Source organism: Onychostruthus taczanowskii, unplaced genomic scaffold (assembly GCF_017590055.1).
Source record: "Onychostruthus taczanowskii isolate IOZ18803 unplaced genomic scaffold, ASM1759005v1 scaffold27, whole genome shotgun sequence".
Classification (NCBI taxonomy): Eukaryota; Metazoa; Chordata; class Aves; order Passeriformes; family Passeridae; genus Onychostruthus; species Onychostruthus taczanowskii.
Genome location: NW_024500017.1, coordinates 9,917,501 through 9,939,504, shown reverse-complemented (window position 1 = coordinate 9,939,504; position 22,004 = coordinate 9,917,501). Strand labels below are relative to the sequence as shown.

The 22,004-nt window shown below is 38.1% G+C and overlaps 1 protein-coding gene across 1 annotated transcript in view; it reads left to right on the top strand.

Moving 5' to 3' along the window:
- Nucleotides 1–22,004, top strand: part of ZFAT (zinc finger and AT-hook domain containing) — a 76,669-nt gene that overhangs the window by 27,950 nt on the left and 26,715 nt on the right. The window contains exons 5-10 of the mRNA XM_041407600.1: nucleotides 5,454–5,604; nucleotides 5,877–7,345; nucleotides 8,511–8,743; nucleotides 15,035–15,122; nucleotides 18,923–19,072; nucleotides 20,926–21,099. Coding sequence (XP_041263534.1) covers nucleotides 5,454–5,604; nucleotides 5,877–7,345; nucleotides 8,511–8,743; nucleotides 15,035–15,122; nucleotides 18,923–19,072; nucleotides 20,926–21,099 — 2,265 coding nt within the window. The remainder of the gene's footprint in view (nucleotides 1–5,453; nucleotides 5,605–5,876; nucleotides 7,346–8,510; nucleotides 8,744–15,034; nucleotides 15,123–18,922; nucleotides 19,073–20,925; nucleotides 21,100–22,004) is intronic.

Here is a 22,004-nt window from a genome sequence, read left to right as displayed (position 1 = left end):
TATATTACAATGCTATATTAAAAACTATACTAAAAAGAATAGAGAGAAAAGAAGGCTAGAAAGAACAAGAATGGAATGATAACAAAGGCTTGTTACTCTCAGAGTCCAAGCCAGCTGTCTGTGATTGGCCATTAATTAGAAACAACCAACATGCACCTGTTGGTAAACAATGTCCAGACCACATTCCACAGCCATCAGATAGTTATTGTTTACATTTCTTTTCTGAGGCTTCTCAGCTAGAATAGGAGAAAAATCCTAGCAAAGGATTTTTCATAAAATATCATGGCTACAGGTTATAGGAAGAATTTCTTCTCTGTGAGGGTGGTGAGGCGTGGAAAAGTTTGCTTAGAGAATTTGTGGATGCCACATCCCTGGAAGTGTTCAAGGTCAGGTTGGATGGGGCTTTGAGCAGTCTGGTCTAGGGGAAGGTGGCTCTGCTCACAGCAGGCAGGTTGGAATTGGATGACCTTTGAGGTCCCTTCCTACCCAAACCACTCCATGGTTTTATAACTGGAGGGATGTGGAGACCTTCAAGAGAAGGAGTGCTGAGTTCCTGAGCACACCAAGGCATCAGATCAAACACAGGACAGTTTTTTGTAAGCATCACAATTAAGAGAGGAAATAACTACAATGATATGCACTTCTGAAAATTGTTTTGAATGGCAGACACTTTTTTTTTTAAGTCTGTTTTTAAGAACAAGTGAATAAATTTGTCCAAATATTCCATCTTCTGGGTTTTTAATGTCTTTTGTTTCTCATGTTTAAATTCTGTAAATTATCAAGGTGTCAAAAACCAATTTATTATTCATGCTCAGTTAGTTTGATTCAGAAGAGATGTGAACATTTAAATTACTGTTTTATGTAAATTCTGTAATATTTTAAAGACTCAGCTTGTTACTAGGAGATTAGTTTTAAGTTCCTGTCAAGATGGCCAGTGGTAGATTATTTTTTTGTTTGTTTGTTTTCAAGAAATGCAAAAATAGCATGAAGTATTCAGTTTTTTGAGAATAATTATTTTTTTGTTTTCTAAAGGAGTTGGATTTTTTTTTCAACTACAAATTCTTAATACAACACCATGAAAGCTTTTCTCTCCCTGATTTCCACTGTTCATAAAAGTCCTGAGTTCTCACCTGAGTTCTCGTGCTACTGTGTGAGAAGATTCTACCTGTAATCTATGAACACTTAGTTCCTTCTTCCACTGGAATTTTTGGGCAGTGGGGAAGAAGTGGAAGAATATAATTTTGCCTATTATTTGGGACTGACTTAGTTTAACTGGTGGCAGTCTTTTTAACTGATAGCAGTCTTTTTTGCTTAAGATAATTTCTGTTCTGTTGCTCATGGAATGATGGTTGTGGGTTTATGACAAATCTGAATGGATTTAGTATCAGGCAAAATGATTCTCCTGGGGAAAGGAGCAGGACTGGGACTGCCTCTTTTCAGAGTATCTTGGTCTCTAAATACAGACTGCTGTCACAAGCAAGTGCAGTTCTCCAGCCCCAGTTTTCTGTCCTTTGAGTCATTGTGCCTGTTTATGCACTTCTGTAGTGAAGCACACTAGAAAATTAATAATGTATTTGCAGAAGGAGAGATATGGTGTAGATTTTGGGTGGATCCCCTCTCTAACCCTATTCATGAACTCCTGGGCTGGTTCTTTTCAGGCATCACCAACATGTAGTTGCATGGAGGGCCAGAGAAAAGATGCTATTCTTACGCTGACTTAAAGCAAACGTTGAATTAGGCAAGGTTAGGAAAATGAAACCTTTCCTCTCTGAATGTGAGCAGATGTTCATGTTATTGTGGGTTTACAGACTGATTTAGCTCAGCCAATCTAATGTCCAGCTCTGGTGAAAAGAGGAATCTTCATCCTCTCATACATGGGTCTGTGTTTCTATTTTTGTCTAAATTGAAATGGGTTCAGTCTCAGGGTGACCTAATGTTAAATGGTCCTTTTGCTTCTTTTTAGCTTTATTTTGGGGTTAGAGATACCTTTGTGTGGAGAGCTTTGGGATTATGGGTGGGGTTGATTTCTGATTATTTGACTTTCAAGACTACTTACTATGGATCACCCACATTTGGAGCACATTACACAGGATATTGTGCAAGCCCGAAAAACACATTCCTTCAAAAAGAGATTGAAAGAAACAAATATTCTCTTCATATCCATAGCACATTATTTTAACTGTACAGACCAAAGTTATGGTCTGTCCAGTTAAAATCTGTTACATATACCTACATTATGAAGATTTTTTTTAATATACTTTAACTTCAGCTAAAGTTCTTTTTTAAAACAAAAGAAGCTGGTCTAAAGGCAGCATGCAGCATCTCCATAGGAAAGAAAAAAGGCACTTACTGTGTAAAGTCTCATGGATTCTGACAGTTGTTGAGCTGGTGTTTGCATTAGATTATCATATTTAATATGTATCAATTAATTTGTCTAAGTCCCATTTTGAATGCATTTATATTTGCAGTCTCTGTGGCATTATGCAGTAATTGTTCTATAACTTAATTACATGTGGGGTGAAAGTGCATATTGTTTTAGCTTAAGTCTGCATTGAACTGTTTTTTGTTGGTTGCAAGATAATGATTATTCGCACTTTTTTTTTCGCAGCATTGCTAATTACAGAGTTTTTTCTGATATTTCACTTTCAGTTACCTCTTTTTCAAGCTGAAGGTCTCCAAATTCTGTATCCCTTTCCCAAACAAAATACTTCTGATTTTGTCTTTGTTACTGTTTTCTGGTTCTTTATCGTTTTTTTTGTGATCTGTACTTGAAACTTCAAGACGTTTGCAGAATTTAGTTAATTAATAGGAATTAGGTTGATTTTCTTTCCTGGTTTATTTCTGATCCATTCCTAATAATTATACTACCTTTTAGACTGTTGATAAGTATTGGAGAACTCTGTAGTGAAGGTCAGGCTGTTTTTCTAAGGGACAGACTGTAAGACACTGGAGGCCATCTCTGAGTTTGAGCCAGAGATGAGGCTCACTGGATAATGCTTATCTGTAGAAGCTGCTGTCAGAATGCCATGAAGAACTCAAATCTTATTCTTCTAAAGGCAGATTTACTTAGATGATATTGACTGAAAAGAGGAAAGCAAAAGACATAAATAAAGTCTACTAAACTAAAGTCGATTCTGCCTTTAAAATAGAGATATGATAGTGCTGGAGGAAGGATTTTTCTGAAAGAAATTATCAGTACAGTAAACTTCTTTTTTTTTACCCTGATATTTATATGCTTTGACTTCTTGAAATGATTGCCTAGGGAAGCAGGAAAACCTTTAGCTTCTTTAGTGGCATTTGATGTTTTTAATGAAAAATAAGACCTTGTATGTGTTTGCCTTGTTCTTAGGCATTTGCCTAACCTGAATACTGAGGGCATTCTTTTGGGATTTGGGACATGTGGGGACTAGGCTGGGTAGAGCCTAGAAACCAATTTTCTCACTTCCTGGGCATGGGCTGTAGTCATTAGTTGTGATCTAGTGGTGGTTGCTGTGGCTGCTGGTCTGTTGGCACCCTCAGTCAGCATCCCAAGTGGATGGAGGCATCTAATGTTTCATAATGCTTCCCTGTCTTCTAAGAGTGGGAAGTAGCAACCTCCCACCAGGGGACATGATTGCCTTTTGTGAGCAGGTACTTCATCAGCATGACTGAAAATCTGAATCTCCCTCTTCAAGTTTTTAAAGACATTTGTCTGTGAAATGCATAGGTAATTTAGAGGCAGTAACATGAGGATAACCTTGGAGCATTCTGCCCACTCAAAGTATGCAAAATACTGGTGAGTTAGTATTTATTTAGTGAGTATATATTCAGTTCACCCAATTTAGGTGATTAAATTTTTATAGTGGTAGTATGAAAGTCTATTAAACAGTTTGGCAGTCCTTTTAGGAAAGGCTCAAACATCCTGAAATGCAGAAGGGCACAGAGGAGAGTTAGTGTGGAGCATTTAATGAGAATCTTTGTCTCACAGTCAAGGAATGGGAGGCCTGGAAGAGGCAATCATGCATATAAAGCAGTTTAAGACCTCTTTTCTTTTAACTGAGTCACTCTAAATATGGAATTTGCTTCTATTTTAAGTATTGAAGTATCAGAACAATTTTCTGGTGTCTGATGTCTATTCTGTTACCTTTGTACTGAACCCACAGACTGAGCCATGGCTCCTGTGCTGTAATGACAAGGTCCCATCTCACTGGGACAGTGTAGTTTGGGAGATGCAATCCTGTGGACAACCTGACATTTTTAGGAAAGGGGGGAACAGGAAAATAGGAGTTGTAATGTTCTGGTAGCATTTACGGGGAAAACTTGGAAGATCAGTTCTGTTGAACCTGAAGAATATTTAGTACAGAACTGAAAGCATTATTAAAAACCAGTACTCCAAAAAAGCTGGTTTTAGATGCAACCTGTTTAGTAAGCAACAGAACTATTACAGTTTAGTTATCCTGTTTAGTTACAGAGTTGCCTGATGTCCAGTCTGATAGGAAAAGCTTCAATAGCTTTAGGTACTCCCATATGGCCTCTTCTCAAAATATCTCAATTTCCCACTTAAAATCGTGCTGAGGGACCCACAGAATCTCTTTTTTTCTCTTTATTGTCTACAGCACTTCTTTCCTCCATGTAATATCACCCAGTCTTTAACACCTATTCTTGGGTAACCCCCACTGTGGTTTCAGAGACTTTATGTTAGTACTGCCTCTATTTTGTAAGTAATATCTTAGGGAATCAGGGCTAAATGCATTCAGTAGAGCCCCTTCTGCTCCCAGTGCAGATTGAGAAGTCTGCATGGAACGCACAATCAGAATATCCTGAGTTGGAAATGCTCCACAAAGATTGAGTCCATCTCCTGGCCCAGCACAGGACGGCCCCAAGAATCACACCATGTGCCTGAGAGCATTGTCCAAACACTTTTTGGGCTCTGTCAGGCTTGGAGCTGTGACCACTGCCTTGGGAAGCCTCTTCCAAACATGTTCTTTTATTCTGAGGGATGGCAATATGCCCCAAAATATAAGGAGTTTAAGGAAAATATGTACATAGTTTTAAATATAGACTAAACTTTCTTTTAGACTAAATTTTCCCCAGCCTTATTTGTGGAACTGATTGAACAGCTTGGTGTAATTTTTCAAAGGATGTGGTAGAAGCAGAAACAGAAAAAATTGAATTTTATTTAGAAGATTTACAATCTTTTGAAGGTGGAAATATTTGGATGTAGGATCTCCTTGTAGCAGGCATCAAGCACTATGAATAATGCTCTGAGCTATAAGTCCTGGCAAGTTATTTAAGCAGAGCTGTGTTGTAAGTACTGATGGCTTCTGGAAGTGTATCCATCATTAACAACAGAAACAAAAATGGTCAAATTAATGATTACAGACTTTATTGTTTAGTTAACACTTTTATATTATAGACAATGCATATTTCTAGTGTGAGATTTTTAATGAGCATTCTTTTCCTTCTTCCTTTAGGAGCCAGAAAAATTGTTCCTCTTGAGGCTTCTCCTCATGAAAGTGAACCCAAAACTCCAGACACAGCAGTCCAAGACTCATCACAACGAAAAGGATATCAAGAATATGCCATTCAGCAAACCCCATATGAACAGGCAATGAAAACTAGCAGGTAGTTTTGAAGTACTTATATTTGTGTTCATGCAGAACATGAATGAAGTGCTTCCCCATCCATTTTCATGGGGTATTTTTCTGAGACCTTTAAATAAAGGAAGAGCTGGAAATTAACTATGAATATACTGTATAATTTAAAATGTCTTTGGAGAATGCATTTTTTTAAAAACTAAGCATTTCTGTCCATTATGAATGTCCAGGGAAATTTTGACACATTATGTTACGAAGGTTCACTACTGTTAATATAACTGCTTGTTTGGCTTTTTTTAGATTGGGTCCCACTCAGCTGAAAATTTTTACATGTGAATACTGTAACAAGGTGTTCAAATTTAAACACTCCCTCCAAGCACATCTGAGGATTCATACAAATGAGAAACCTTACAAGTGTTCTTACTGCAGTTATGCCAGTGCCATCAAAGCCAACCTGAACGTTCACCTGCGGAAGCACACCGGGGAGAAGTTCAGCTGTGATTATTGTACCTTCACCTGTCTCAGCAAAGGCCATCTCAAAGTCCATATCGAAAGGGTTCATAAGAAGATTAAGCAGCACTGTCGTTTCTGCAAAAAGAAATACTCAGATGTTAAAAATTTGATCAAGCATATGAAGGAAACTCACGACCTTCAAGACAAAAAGGTGAAAGATGTTTTTGATGAGCTTCGCTTGATGACACGAGAGGGCAAAAGGCAGCTTCTCTATGACTGCCATATTTGTGAGCGCAAATTCAAAAATGAGCTGGACCGCGACCGTCACATGCTCGTCCATGGGGATGAAAGACCCTTTGCTTGTGAGCTCTGTGGGCATGGAGCCACTAAATACCAAGCCCTTGAGCTTCACGTTCGAAAGCACCCTTTTGTATATGTGTGTTCTGTGTGCCTGAAGAAGTTTGTCAGTTCTGTGAGGCTCCGTGCTCACATCAAAGATGTGCACGCAGATATGCAGGAGGATTTTGTTTTTAATAATTCCATCAACCAAAGCTTCTGCCTGCTTGAGCCAGGAGGTGACATCCAGCCAGAAGCCCTTGGTGAACAGCAGACACAAACTGCAGGTGAATCGACTGTCACGAGTACTGATGCTGTTAACACCCCACAGCCATCTGCTTCTAAAGGTGAATCAGCAGCTGCAGATGTAAACCATGATGGTCAGCATAATGGTGGTGAAAAAGTTGATGCAGTCCTTTCCTTAGAATTAGAAAATCCTCTGGTGGAGAATGTAGCAGAGGCATTGTGTCAGACAACAGACGTAGCAGTCCCAGACATTCAGCCCTGTGTAGCATCAGATTGCTTCCTCCTGAAAAATGGTACTGCTGGCCCTGAGGAGTTAATAGGTTCTTCTCCAAATGAAGAGGAAGTTACTCAGTGCAGTTCTGTAAACGAGCAAGGTGAAGAAATGGATCTTTTACTATCTGAAGACAAAAGTTTGAATGTGACTCAGAACAACGCAATGACTGAGAACCTTCCAGTTCTTGAAGAGAGAATCCAGTCTGTTTCTCCTGGTGAATCAGACGCAAGCAACCCACCCATTCCAAATTCAGCAGAGCCCACAGACCCTTTGGCAGCAGCAGAAGCTGGTGCAGCCACCAGCCCACAGGCAGCCTCTTCTAACACAGCTGCAGCCAGTGGGGGGAATGGATCTGTGGCCTTCATGCAGATCCTGGACAGCTTGCAGAAGAGACAAATGAACACTGAGCTGCGGGAGAGGATAAGGAAGGTTTATGGAGACCTGGAATGTGAATACTGTGGTAAGGAGCAGTGGAATTGTGTTTGGGGTTTTTAAAATCCTGTGCAGTGAGTTATTGCTTTACTGCTCCTCCAGTTTACAGTGATATAATTGTATATCTTTGCAGCAGCATTAATTTTGTAGTTCAGTATGGATTCTGTAAAAATAATGTGAAATGAGTCAAATCTCCTCAGAAAAAACCCACTAGTAGTATATAGCAAAGCAGTACCTTGCAAGGCTCAATTTTCTGTTGATGTGAAATTTGATATAATTTGATTATTTCTGTCCACATGCATCTCCCCAAGTCACAACTTTCACTGGGGCCAAGCACAGCAGATCTAGGTATGTGATCAGCATTAGTTCAGTCCATGCTTTAATGTTTGAGCTTCATTATCAGCTTAGTAAAAAAATCCAGGTTTTTCATATGGTGTAGGAGGATGTATAGTAATATACATTCTGTACAATAGGTACATATATACTGGCATAATTTTGTATCTTGTTTTGAACCAGGTTCTTTGAGAGAAAATTTTAATTACATGGTATCAGATCAAGACTATCCTGATTGTAATTGTTTGGTTTTTTTTTTAATTTATGGAAGTGGGAATAACACACCATTCCCACTAATTCTAACTGAAAATTTTTGTGTTTACATAACTGGAAAGGAAGCAATTTGGGATATGTTTTGTAGTTTTCATTCTTAAAAAGGGGAAGGAGCCATACTCTGAAAAAACAAGTTTCTGAGACATCATGTAACATTGTACTTTAGATTAATTGCTCTGAACTTTTTGGTGCCATTATGCCAAAAAGGATTTTAAGGAGTAACATGAAAGAAAGTAACAAAAAATATTTTGACCATCTCTTTTAGTGTACAGTTGCATTCACATTCTTTGCATAAGAGAACAGATGTAAAGGACTTTTTCTTTAGGAAAAAGATCATTGATATGGACTAAAGTTGTTCTTGTTAGGCTGTTTCAGGACATATAACAAAGGTGTTATAGGTGTTAGGCAAAGGTGGATTTGTAAATATATTTTCAGTAGTGAAGGGTCTGTAGACAAGCTTTCGTTAAGGACAAAAGGGACAAGATTCAAATGGTGTGTTTTGTCCTGAAAGAAAATTGGTTATTTTTTAAAATTTTCACTAACAATTGTTTAGGAATTACTTTCTTCATGTTTAATTTAATTTTCAGGCAAGTTGTTTTGGTACCAGGTGCACTATGACATGCATGTCCGTACGCACACTCGAGAACATTTATATTACTGCTCCCAGTGCAATTATTCTTCCATCACCAAGAACTGCCTTAAACGTCACGTCATCCAGAAACACAGCAATATTTTGCTGAAATGTCCCACAGAACATTGCGACTACTCCACTCCAGATAAATACAAGCTCCAGGCACACCTTAAAGTTCACTCAGATCTGGTGAGTAGCAAACAAAATGTGTGTTTGTCTGAATTCAGTTCCTTCTTCAGCGTTTGTAATTCTGTGCTAATACTTGAAGAGCAGAACTTGAATAGCTCAGGGTTCTAACCTGTGTGTTCTCTGCACACTTCTGGGAATACCTCACTTAGAGTAACTGGATATTTGGACCTTCTCAGAGCTGTTTCCAGGGGAGTATGTCTGTATCCATTTTCTCTCTTTAGTTTTCCAAGTATTTTCTGATCCTTTGAGCGAGTAGAATAATGTTGGTAGTATTATTACATTACTTCATTCTGTAAACCTGAATTCCCTTCATAAATAGATTACTTGGGTAAAGTGAAAATATGTTCTTCTTAATTACTACAGACATAAGTTATTTAAGTTGTTGAAAAGGATTTTAAAGGTTCCTGTCTTGTTCAGAAAGCTGTCCAGCTCACAGTGCCATGTGCTAAAACCAGGTCTTGGTAGGCTGTTGTTCAGTATTCCCAACAACTGAAGTTACTTTAAAGATATTTGGATATTTGGAACAGAAGAGCACTTCACCTCCTACTCTTCTTAAGCATTTACTTCTGAAGAAATTTAAAACCAAACAGAAGAGATGACACAAAAAGGAAAATTTTCCCCCCTTGTGTCCTCCCATTCTGTAAACATTTCAAATGGAATCTGAATTTGTTTTGAAAGGTGCAGAAAATTCACATAATTGACACTCTTTGAATGTTTTTGAATTTATGGTGTTTACAATGCCCACCTGATAGCAAAAATCTGTGTAATTGATGTCTAAGAACACTTAACAAAAAAGAGTCTACAATTAGCTCTGCTGTATCCTTCTATAAGTACCTGGTTTTCAAGTGTGATGAATGTCCAACAGCTCCCACCAGGAAGATCGTTTTCATAATTCTAAATAGAAGTGAAAAAATGGATTTCATAATTAAAAGCATTGTGACAGCAAGATCTTTCAGAAGCATACTTACTGATGCTTACTGTCAAATATATTTATTTAAATGGATAAAAAAATTCATGTATTAGATTTTGGCAATTCTCATATTGGTCTTTGTGCCCACTGCTTGGTATATTTACTCCATGCATATCTCAGTGAAAAGGACCACTTCTTCAAATATCTGTCTATGCACAGTTAAATGTGGAAATTACTGTAATTTTAACTGGAAAAAGCAATTCTTAATAAATATTAAAATTTAACTTCCCTGGAGACTGAAGATATTGAAGTCTCAGTTAAGTTCCTTGTGTGGGTGTGTATCCTACATCACCTCCTTGCTGGCTGCATTTCAGCTGGATCGCTGCATTATTTGTAGAAGATAAATGATAGGTATTGAAAAGCAGCTTTCCTTTCATCCTTGTGTATATCACTCTATAGCCACCCACTTTACTCTCTGTGCAGTACCCAAATCTTGCACTGAATTTGGGATTGGGTATTCCCTGGCAGATGATGATGGGGAGTGTGAATGTGCTGCCTCTTGCCTTCTGTGTTTGCTACACATTCTTGTTACAGGGAAGATTTTTACTTTTGAAGCCTGGGAATTGAGGTGGGGCTTGATTCAAAACAAAAACTTTGTATAAATTCTCTGATTTTCAGTACTCATCTTTTTGCTCCTGGGGCTTTAGATTTTTGATGTTTATTGGCATTTATTGAGCTCCTCCAAAGTTCAAACTGTGACATGACCAATCACTTCAGTGTCATGGCACCTAGGAAAGGGCTGGGCAGTTTCAAATTGCTTTAGCACAATTTGTATTATGAATGAGCTCCTGGTAACATTAAAGGGCAGGGTGTGGAATTAAAAAATGCTGATGTAGGTACCAGAGTTTCTTTACAACCCCCAGTGGTTTTTACCATGCTCACTCTGCTGAGCAGATAAGCATCACAGAGAGGTTTGTCTCTGAACATATTTTAAGTCTATGTATGTAATTGATAATGCAACATCAGCACCTCTATAAAACTGCAGTTCAGACCCAGAACTACCACAAATTATTAGGTGCCTACATGCACATTTTGGGATGTAAATAATTCTTGTCTTTGGAAGGATGCTTAGAAATTCCATTATGCTGTTGACCTTTCATGCAATAGCGTAGCTGTTGGTAGGATGTGAGATGCTCAAGCTGTGATTGCTTGTTTGCCCTTCCTGAGGAGAGTAAATTTTCACATTTCACTGTTCTGGCTCTCTTGCCCCTGTCTCTGGAGCAGTGCTGCTGTGCAGTCAATAATGCAAGGTGCTGCAAAGGGAAGCAGTTTACAAAAACATCTCTGATCTAATGATCGGGCACTCAGTTGGAAAGCAGCTTTTGCTCTTAGTCTTCACTTCCATAATGAATGTCAGCTTGGCTTTTTTTTTTTACTAATGTTATTTCACAAAAAAATGCTTAAGTACTGTATGCAAGTGCTTGTCATTTTGTGAGCTGAGTTCTGCTTCTTGCCAGACTTCACAAAAATCTGTCTAAACATCTGCACATTCTTCTGTAGCCTCCTTCACATGTGTGCACAGCTGTCTCCTAGGCACATCACATCCTTTTAGCTGAGTTGCATTTTAATGCAGGAATCTTTTGGGAAAATTTTTATTTGAACATCATGACAACTGTGGTAAAGATTTCTGGAGGTCTTCACTCCTCAGAAGTGTAACTTGGAGGTCTAATTCTGATCCCATGGATGTTAGAAATTAAATTTCTGTTGATCTGGATAGATGTGGGAGCAGACTTTAGCCCTCTGTTCCTCTACAAAAGTATGCAATCAAATGTTCTGTTAATTGAGTTGTGGGAACTTTTCCTGGAAATGTTCTGTGGGTGCCAATATTTAGTAGAAGGTTTTAATTTTTATTTTTGTGACTGTATATTTGTATACCTACCCCTTGAATTATCTTGAAACACTTGCCTCAGAGAAATAAAATTCTCTTCAGAGCACTATAAATGGATAATGCAATATAGCTGATGCTTTCTTAGCACGATCTTAATTCATTTATATAAAGAGAAATGCATTGTGATTATTATGTAAGTGGCCTTATTTAATAAAGAAATAGTATAAACAAGAAAATTTGTGATAGTATTAGGCTAATTTATTTTCACTATGTTTAAGAATACTTACATACCTAATTAAATTCCTGTTTTATGGAATGTAAACAACACTTTCAGTCAAAAACTACCTTTATTTAGGAATTATTTAAGTTTTTTATATTTTCTCAAATTGGCTAATAGGGGTGTTGAGCAGATATCAGGCAGTGATTGCCTTTGAAATTTAAATAGCTGATTGGACTTTGCAGCTGGTCTCTAACAAAGGTAGATGCAGTTCTCTCCATGCTTTGCTTCTGTTCATGCCCTTCAAAAAAACCTTCAAAGGCATTTAAAAGGCAGGTATTTCAATAAGGCATAGGAAAAATAACTTTCATTCTTACCAGAGGAGAACTTACTTGCTGAGAATGTGATTCAGGTATTTCTGCAACCTCAGCCTTCAAAGGGTTTCTGTGATCACCTACAGCCAGGGCACCTGAAGAGCTGGAGCTGCGGAGCAGGGAAGCTTCTCTGGGGCTCTGTGTTGTGGTCTGTGTGCTCTGAAATACTTCATTTGCAACAGGGGATCTTTAAAGGCTGTTTTGAGAGTGATGGCATTGCACTGAAGGACTCACACAAACTCTCAGGGCAGCTACAGAAGGACACTTAAGCATTCCAAGCTGACAGCGTAAGCTCCAGTACTCTGGCACTGGCCTGGATATTCAGCAAGGAAAGGTTTGGCTTCAGCTGGGCACTCTCTGTGAGAAACTGGAGCCACGCTTTGAAGGGACTCAGTCCTCCTAGGCATGCTCTGTTGCACTACAGAAGATAACCCTTTTGAAGATCACTTCTGCAGAACTTGGTGTAGATAACTTTCTAACAGCTTGAAAAAAGCCGTTGGCATTATTTCATTATTGAAGAATTTTGTTACCATCATCTTGTGGAAAGATGAGTTCTCAGCACCAATCCATTCATGTTGCTCTGTAGTTCTTGATGCATTTACGGATTATTTTAATTTTTCCTCTAAGATACAGGCTTATAGTCTTGCCTTCGTCAAGAATATTAATAAGAATCTGAAGTTGTTACAGTTAACAGCACTTCAGCTGAAGTAGTGTGTATGTAGTGGAGTGTTGAATTTTTATTTTCTTATTTAACATTTGTCTCAATGTTCTGGTTAACTGAGAAATACTTAATTTAGCGAGCATTATAGACCAGTAACACCCAACTGTTCATTAAAAGTATACTATTTTTTTTTCCTTTATTTATTGTATATTTTGAAATCAGATACATAGCAAGTTTGAAGAACAGACTGAGATCTGTCAACACATTTCAGCTCAAGAGGCCCTAAATGATTTTGTGCTGTTTTTCTTATATGTGCCAAATTATGAATGTGATCATGCAACTACATCTTTGAAAAGGTGTAAACATAGCTATGGAGTTTTGTTATAATTAATCTACCAACCTTTATTGGAGTAACATGTTCAGGTAGAAATCCAAAATCATCAGTAGCCCATTTAGGTTATATCATTTGAAAGACCATGATTCCACAAACTAACAGGTCTTTTTCAAGGTTTTGTCAGCTTTGTAGGTTCCTTGGATCTCTTCCAAAACTCAGCTAGTATTTTCTGATGTTTCTTTTTTTCCCTTAAGATTCTTAGGGCTTAAAATGATGACAGCCCCAACTCCATCACAGCAAGGTACAGCCCTCAGGGCGGTAATCTTTGTGTAGCTGCCATCCATCCCCAGCCCCTGGTGCAGGTTTTCTCACAGGAGCAAATGGCTGTCAGCTCAGGCAGAATTCTCCTTCTGCCACTGCCATATTAATGGCCGTGAGAGCTCCATATCCTACAGTCGTGGGAGTGTTTATTGCTATTTCAGCCCAAAGTGTTCTGGGGTACTGCTGGTTTTAACTTGTAGGTACTTCAACACAGGAATTTGTTTCTCAGAGGTACATGAGACTGACTGCAAATGCTGCATCATATTCCAAAACCTGTCTGCCATGAAAACCCATCAATTTTTGCTTTCTGTTCAAGAGAGGTGTCCATTTACAGCTGTACAACTGCAGCATCTGGACAATAATGACCTCTTTGTACAGTCCTTCTTGCTATTCAAAGATGCTCTTTGGTCAAAGGTCAGACACTGGTAGAGTCCAGCACCCTTAGCCTCCTGTGATCTCCAGATTTCTCCTTCATAACACAAGGTCTGTCCCATTTTGATCAATAATCTTCCTTCCACACTCTTCAGGAAGTATTTCTGTCCTGCAATAAGTAGTGAAGTGTCTGTTCTGTGCCTTCAGCTCACCTTTTCAGAGATCTCTGGTTGGTGGGCAGCTGCACCTGTCCAACCAAGTACTGTGTTACCTGGGCACCTGCCCAACTGTCAGGACTAACTAGACTCCCTCCATCTGTGGTTTTGATAATCCACTCATAAATTAATCTACTCAGTGCAGAGGTGACTATGACCCACTCATTTGATTGAGTGTCCAGTGCCAGCAGGTACTTCTGGAAAGATCAGTTTTCCAATTTATATTGTGACTGTCAAGGTTTAATTTAAAGTGTAATGGAGAAAATTCCTACATTTTTAGGAGTTAGATGGATTTGTAAAAACAGGGAAATTACAATTAGACTAAAAGTACATACAGGAAGAGATAACATCGAAACTCTCCAGTTGAACTTGATTGATAGTGTTAAATCTGTTACAACATCAGTGACACTGAAAAAATCCACAGTAGTCTTTAAATCAAAATACTAGAATAAGACTTTATCGGTAATACATAAAATGCTGAACATTTATAAAATAGCTGGAAATGTAGACACTGAATAAGTAATGGCATCTGTCATTGTTAGCTCTGCTGCTCAATTTCAGGACATTTTATAAATCCACATAGTGGTGGTTGTCTACAGAAGGGTAAGATCTGATCCTGGTTTCAGAAGGGTGGACTTGTGACAAAAAAGAAGAAAAAGCCCTAAATATTACTGCTTACATCAAATACATTTTCTTCTGTTATGTGACTTGATCTTTTGACTTTTGATTTTCTACAGAGTCAGTCAGAAGATAATGCTTACATTTATTGTGCATATTCTCATCTGCTGTAACTTGGAGCCCTGTATTCATGAGGATTAATGATGTGCTTAGAGTCTTTTAATATTTCTCCTTCACTTACTTCACTATAAATACATTCATTTTTTCCTTAAAAACCGAATCTTGAATTATAACTTTGTTGAGAACCATGTATTACTGAATAATGACTATAGTGATTATACCAGTAGACTGAAAATGCAATCTCTTTCTTTGTCACTTAAGGATAAAAAGAGTTATTCCTGTCCTGTGTGTGAGAAGTCATTTTCTGAAGATCGACTTATAAAATCTCACATCAAGACAAATCACCCTGGTAAGAAAAAAATCAAGGAAGATTTCTCAGTCTATTGCAATAAATGGATAAGGGTTTAGAATGAGCAGTGTAATGTGGTAATATTTCTAAGAAAGAGAAGAGTCTGTTTCTAATTCAACTGGTTTAGAGTTAGAATTGTGTTGGTTTTGCAGATGTTAGAATTTAGAGTGAAAAGTGTTCCTGTATGAGCATGTGTGTTGTGGAATATGTCAGATAATTGTGCTAAGAAATCTGTCTTCATCTGGCCAAAGGTGAATTCAAATTAAGCACTGGAAGTTTGGGATCAGGCATACAGGCATCCTGTAGCTGCCCAGGAGAAGTAAAATTCCCACTGGTCTTACAAGAACTGCTGGGAATGTGTTCAGGGCTCACGATTTGCCTGTAGGTGCCTGATGGGAATGCAGAGCTGGCCCTGTGCATGCCCAGGTCCCGTGGGCTGGGCTGGACCCCCAGGGCCAGCTGGAGTCTGCAGCAGGGCTCCTGCTAGAACCAGCTGGGATGTGGTGTGGCCAGTAGTAATGGAGCTGGCAAACCTGGCTGGATTCAGCAAACTGCTCCAAATTCTGTTTATACCTTGCATTCTGGTGCCCTGATTTATCAGCGCAAGTACAAGATAACATGAATATGGTGAGTCAATGTGCTGTGCCTGAGTAAAAAATCCTTTCTCCGATTTTGGTAATTCAATGCCAGAATGCTGGTGTGGGGACTGATTTAAACCCCACTGATGTGAACTCAGCAGAGCCACACTGACATGTCCCTAATTTCCTGCTTCTCAGGATCTGTGTTACATTGGATAGAAAGCCCTGCTTCTCCTGCAGAGGAGTGAGAGGTGACACTTGCATTAATTCATCTACAGTGCTCCTTATCACCTGACATAATTGGATACAAGGAAGGAAAACACTGGTCATGCTCAGACTGAGTCTAAGGGAAAAAATCCAATTAAAATGATGTAACTTTCCTTGCATAGCATAATAGGTAAAGTAGTAGTTTATCTTCCTACTGCCACTAGATAGTGCTAGACCCGTGTTTTAAACAATTTCCTTCACTTTAATTTCGTCCTTAACTCCCATTTCAGCTCTTTAGTTACTAAACCTCTTTATTTGCAGACCACTCCAGAGCAGTGTGGTTGGAGGGCTTGTCGTACGTCAGAGGACATGTCTGATGCAGGAAATTGAGATGAGAAAAGGCTTCTGAACTGTACTGTAGTCAGGAGGTATAACTCCAGTAAGCATAGAAATTGAATCTCAAGAACTGTGCCTTTAAAGCCTTTGTGCTGCCTCAGGCAGGGAGCATAGGAGACTTCCCTAAATAACAGGACCTGAGAACTGGCAGGACAATGATGTTCTGTGACCTTACATGTTGTCATTAGCCTGTACTGGTCCATTGGCTGCTGAATGATCTGTGTGTGCTATGTCTGAGGTCCAGAAGTACCAGTTAATTCTGGAGCCCTGAAGTTCTAAACTCATGGATTTAAATACTCCTGAACAATCATTTGGTATCTGAATCCCTCTAAAAAAAATACAGTGTAATTTATTTTTTTTTAATTCAAGTGGGTCTTTTAAACTCTTACAGTAGAAGTAAGGTTTAAAAGGAAAATCTGCACTATTATTTTGTGTTTTCATTTTTCATTCTTGTATCACGGGCGAATAAAGCTTAAAGGCAGAATAGCAGATTTATTAGATGTATCTCTGTTTCACTAAAGAAATACTACATCTAAGATATGCCTATGCAACAGTTATGCAACCACTCTCTTTTAATATATGGGACAGAATTCATGCACAAATCTGTTTCATTTCTGTGAATTTTCTCCTTGTAATCATGAAGAAATTCTTTATTTGTACACCACACTTAATTGCAAGCCATATAAATGTGAGGGGCCTGATGGTATAAGCTATTAAATACTGCAGTGGCATGAGTGCAGTTGTTTTCAAAAATATAAATTAAAATAAATGAAGATTAAAGGAAAAACAGGTACTGTTTAAGAGGAATTGAATTTTAAAACGACATATCAAAAATTAATTTAAACTGAAATGCTTTCATATTTATCATTAAACTGTTCTAGGAGTCCCCCTCTCCTTCCTTTCTTAGCATGTCCTGCTCCCTTGTCTCTTCTGTTTCATCAAGTATAAAATATGAAATTATAAATTAGTCCTTCCTCTTCTGTATTTGCAGGAGAGTTGAATTTTGGTCCCATGAAGGCAGTGAGACAAAAATCTCCATAGATTTTGGCAGAGCAGTATTTCAAACCAAAGAGATAAGAGAGCTTGGCTTTATTGCCCAATGATTTTTGTACTCAGCAGTGAAGGGGGAGTCTTGGGTTCTGGTCCCAGCTCTCAGAATTATCTACCTTTCATCCACTGTCTGATTTAAAATATTTCTTAATAGTTCTGAGGCATGAGAGGCATCAGCTTCCATAGCTCCCCACTGGGCAGACATCCTAGCCTGCAGTCATGAATGAAGGATCTAAGCCATGAAAGGCAGAGTGAGGGTTCAGACTTATGGCTGTATTTTTCATTTTTTGGTACCTTAGAACTTATCTCTGCTCAGTTCATGGGCTTTTATAGTTCCTTTTGAGGTTATTTTCCCTGTGCATATGAGTTCAGGCTGGATTTTTGTGATTCCATTCTGGGACCGATCATCAGGAGACAAGGTGATTTTTGGTAGAAATTGAAGTTTAGACAGGAACTTTCAAAATTTATAAGATTTGGGACATAATATGTCACCAACTTTTGTGTCTTAAGGTTTAGATTGCATGAGTGTTGTACTTTCATTAAGTCAGGAGATAACATTTCATTCATCTGACGTGCACTGAGCAATTTGATTTATTTTTAAAAGCATCTGGCAGTGTTTTCATTATGTGTCTGGGCCACTTTAATTTAAACTTCATTATTTTGAACTTTTTCACTGTGACAACCAAAACATTATCTCATATGAAGGAAATACACAGAATTGAGTGGGTCTAGCTTGAATAAGAAAGACCAGGAGAGGAATCTTAATTGCTGTCTTCGGCAAGCTAATTAAAAAGAAGACAGAGGGAGATTTTTGTTGGAGCTGTACGGTGAAGGGATGTCAGTTGAAACAAGAAGATTCTGACTGGAACTAGGAAAACAGTTGTGACTGTAAAGATGGTTAAACACTGCAACGGGCCAAGAGAGGCTATAGAATCTGCATCCTTGGATATGCTCAGGACAGGACTGGATATGACCCCAAGAACTCGATGTAACTTTGAAAATGGAACTGTAGAGTTGACTGTGTTTGGAGTAGGTGACCTTAGAGGTCCCTTCCAGTCACATTTATTCCATGAGCCTGGCTTTCCCATTAAAGTGCCTGATTATCAGAATTCTGACCATTGTAGCTGTGGCTGAAGTGAATTGTCTTCAGATCCTTGACATCTGGAAATCTAGGGTGAAATAGTGAATGAAGCTTTTGAAAATAATGATGAAAAAATTGCCAATTTAGCTTATGGGGAAGGGTCACAGTAATAAAATGATCTTTTGTGCCAGTGGCCCAACCAAGTTTTTTTATATTTTCAATATTACTTTTTTTTTTTTTTTTTTTTTTTTTAAACAGGCAGTGAGGACAGTGAGTTCAGAGATCAGGAGAGAAAGGACAGAGCGTCTTAGAAGGCCTAAAGGAAAAAAGGTCCTTGTGCTCTTTGCTCAAGTCAGTTTTGAGTGGGAGTAGGGGAAGTACAACTTTTTAAAAGTTGGACTGAATCAGGATCTAGCTCTTCAACATTACTTACAAATTAAATTCCCTCATGTCCTTCTGGTTCTTACTACCTTTTGCATTTCTCTCAGAGGTTTCAATGACTACTATTTCTGAGATTCTTGGCAGAAGAGTTCAGCTGAAAGGACTTATTGGAAAACGAGCTGTGAAATGTCCCCACTGTGATTTTTATTTTATGAAGAATGGATCAGACCTTCAACGTCATATTTGGGCCCATGAAGGTAAAACTGGTTTTAAGTTTTTGGGCATATAATTAGTCTCATATTCCTCTGAAGCTTTGCTGACATAAAAAACCAGATTTCAATTTATTTCTATACTCGAATGTAAAACTTTAAGCTACATTGGAGGTTAATTAATCAGTTTAATGGATTCTGGATCACATATGGAACTTCACACACAGAGCATGAACAGACAGTTTAAATGTTTTATAAAAATTAATAAAATTCTGAAGCAATTTTTTTTCTGAAACACATTAATAAACATCTATAAAGTATTCTGTGTGAGTAAGGAGGAGTGAATTAAATACATGCTCAGTATTTTGAAACAAGTAATTTCTGTATCTTCTTAGGAGTCTCTGCTGCTCCTTTTACATTTGTCCAAAAATCCTTCGTCTGGAAATCCATTGGTAAACCAATTGAAATCCCGTTGCTTTGATGTATACATAAAATTTGAATATTTGAATGAATATTTTAATTAAATCCTGCAGAGCATGGCAGCTAGCTGCCACAGACACAGACAGTGATCAAAATCTCCTAAGATAATACTCATCATATTTATGACTTTTTTTTTAGGGAGAAATTCTAGTAATATGGCAACACATGGGTAAAAAATGCCTTGAATTTAAAATCTTTAGACAGTAAAATCATGGATCTACCCCTCTGTGTATTTTTATAAAAGGTTGAAGACAGCTTACATGCTCTTTAGCCACATTAGTAATCTATGGAACAGATTGCCTGTGATTTTAGGTTCTTTAGCCATCCCTCTGCATAAAGAGCATAATGGGATTTGGAGCTCTCAAACTGGTGTCTTGTTTCCAAAGTGTTCCCATGTAGGTAGTTCAGCATATTTGTGTGAGTGCTCTAACTCTGAGCTTTCCTGCCTGTGTAGCAGAGCAGGGTCCTCTCCAGTGGCCTTTCCTCCTTTAAGGAGTTTAGGTAAAGCAGAAGGTAGGTTAGAGAAATTCCTTATGTATTCCATAGACAGAGTTCTTTTATTCTGACTGGAACTGGGAACCCATGTCATCTACCTGGCAGGAGAAAGAGGTGAATAGAAATTTCTTCCCAAATCAAAGTGTGCAATCAAGTCTGCATATAGCAGACTGTAATTCTTCATGCTTGTAAATCTAGTTTTAAGGTCACGAGTATCGATCTAAAATATGCAGACCCTCATGAAACTCTTGAACTACTCTGCCAGTTCAGATTTATTCAGCTTTTCTTTGAAGGATTTACTTTGTTCTTATAGACCTTCTGTTAGATGACCCACTGGGTATCTCTCTGTATGCTTTGGACAATTTGCGGGAAGTGAAGTTTTAAGTGCTTGAGTCTGCCTGAACCATTAGCAAATCTAACACTAATTAACCATAAAACACAGCTTGCACATTTAACTTCTGCTTTCATGTTAACTGCCTAATGAAGCAGTCCTCCTTACAACAGGTTTCCTCACTGTTGATTGTAGTAAACAGGGAATGAGAGTTCCTGAAGACTTCTAGAGGGAGACATGTACACCAGCTCAGCATAAACATAGGCAACCTGGATTTTACTTCTAAATGGAGGGTAGGCATAGCAAGGCCCAAATATCAGTATTTTCCTGGCCAAACTCAGTACCTGGCTTCAGTAGGGCAATATTCAGTTGTGAAAGAACTCCTCTTTTCTCTTAGCAAGTTAAGTGTTGCTATCATGAGCTCAGCATCATTTACACAGAAGCTGTGAATGAAATTTCTTATTTGTAGAGATCCAAATTCTGAAGTGTTTCTCTTTGTCCATGTTGCTCACATGATCTGAAATTTCTTTCAAGCAAATGTCCAGCCTGGGAAGGCACAGCCTGGTTGTTTCATGGTATATTATTTAATTTTTAGGTGTCAAACCCTTCAAATGTTCCCTCTGTGAGTACGCCACTCGCAGCAAGAGCAACCTGAAAGCTCACATGAATCGTCACAGCACGGAGAAAACCCACCTGTGTGATATGTGTGGGAAAAAGTTCAAATCAAAAGGCACTTTGAAGAGCCATAAACTCCTTCATACTGCTGATGGTAAGTGCATTAAATCTATTATCTATTTTAGGACGATAAATATTGGCTGTACCACAGGCCTTATTAAAAAGTGCTTTTTTCAGTTGAACACTTAAGTGTGATTTACAGATTTTGTTTATTCCCAAGAGACACCATTTGGGAATTCAAAACTTTGCAAAATTAATTTCTGTGAAAGACAGCTGTCTCTGAAATATTAGGTTTCTCTGAAATTCATGTTGGCTTTGTATGCCTTCCTTGTTCTAACAGAGAATTGTTTATTTCAACAGAAATTTGAAATTGCTTATAGTTCTGTCTCTTACTATTAAGTTAAGTCTCTCACTGTTTCATTCTGTGAAAATATTATTAGGATCCTAGTCAGCCAGTGGCAAACCTGGGCACTTACTCTCTACAGTCTCACACTCAGCACCTCATTTGCCCTGCAATTTTATCATTTTTGTGATGATAACTGAAAAAATCAAGATGCACATCCAGAGAAGTATCACATTTTGTATCAAAGTTGAGAGAACAACAGTACTTTATTATTCTGTGATTATCATATTGAAGTAATTGAATAATATTGAAGTAATAATCATATTTAGCAGAATAAGTTCTACAGACCTTCATTATGACTTAGTAGCTTGATCTTTGCTACTCATGCAATTGTCTGAAACCTCATTCCACTTTTTATTGACCATTTCAATTACATTCTTTTTTTTTCCAACTTGCATCTTCAGAGAAAGTACACAATGCTCTGTTATATTTTTAGAATATATTTGAAGTTTCTGTGTCGGAGATATTTTTGATGCTTATGTCTGTGTGTTCAAGTGGAAGAAACAACCCTTTTTACATCAATATGCTACATCTTAGAGGAAGATTATTGTTATTGTTCTATTGCCAAAGTTACTGCAGAAATGCTATGTGTTGGT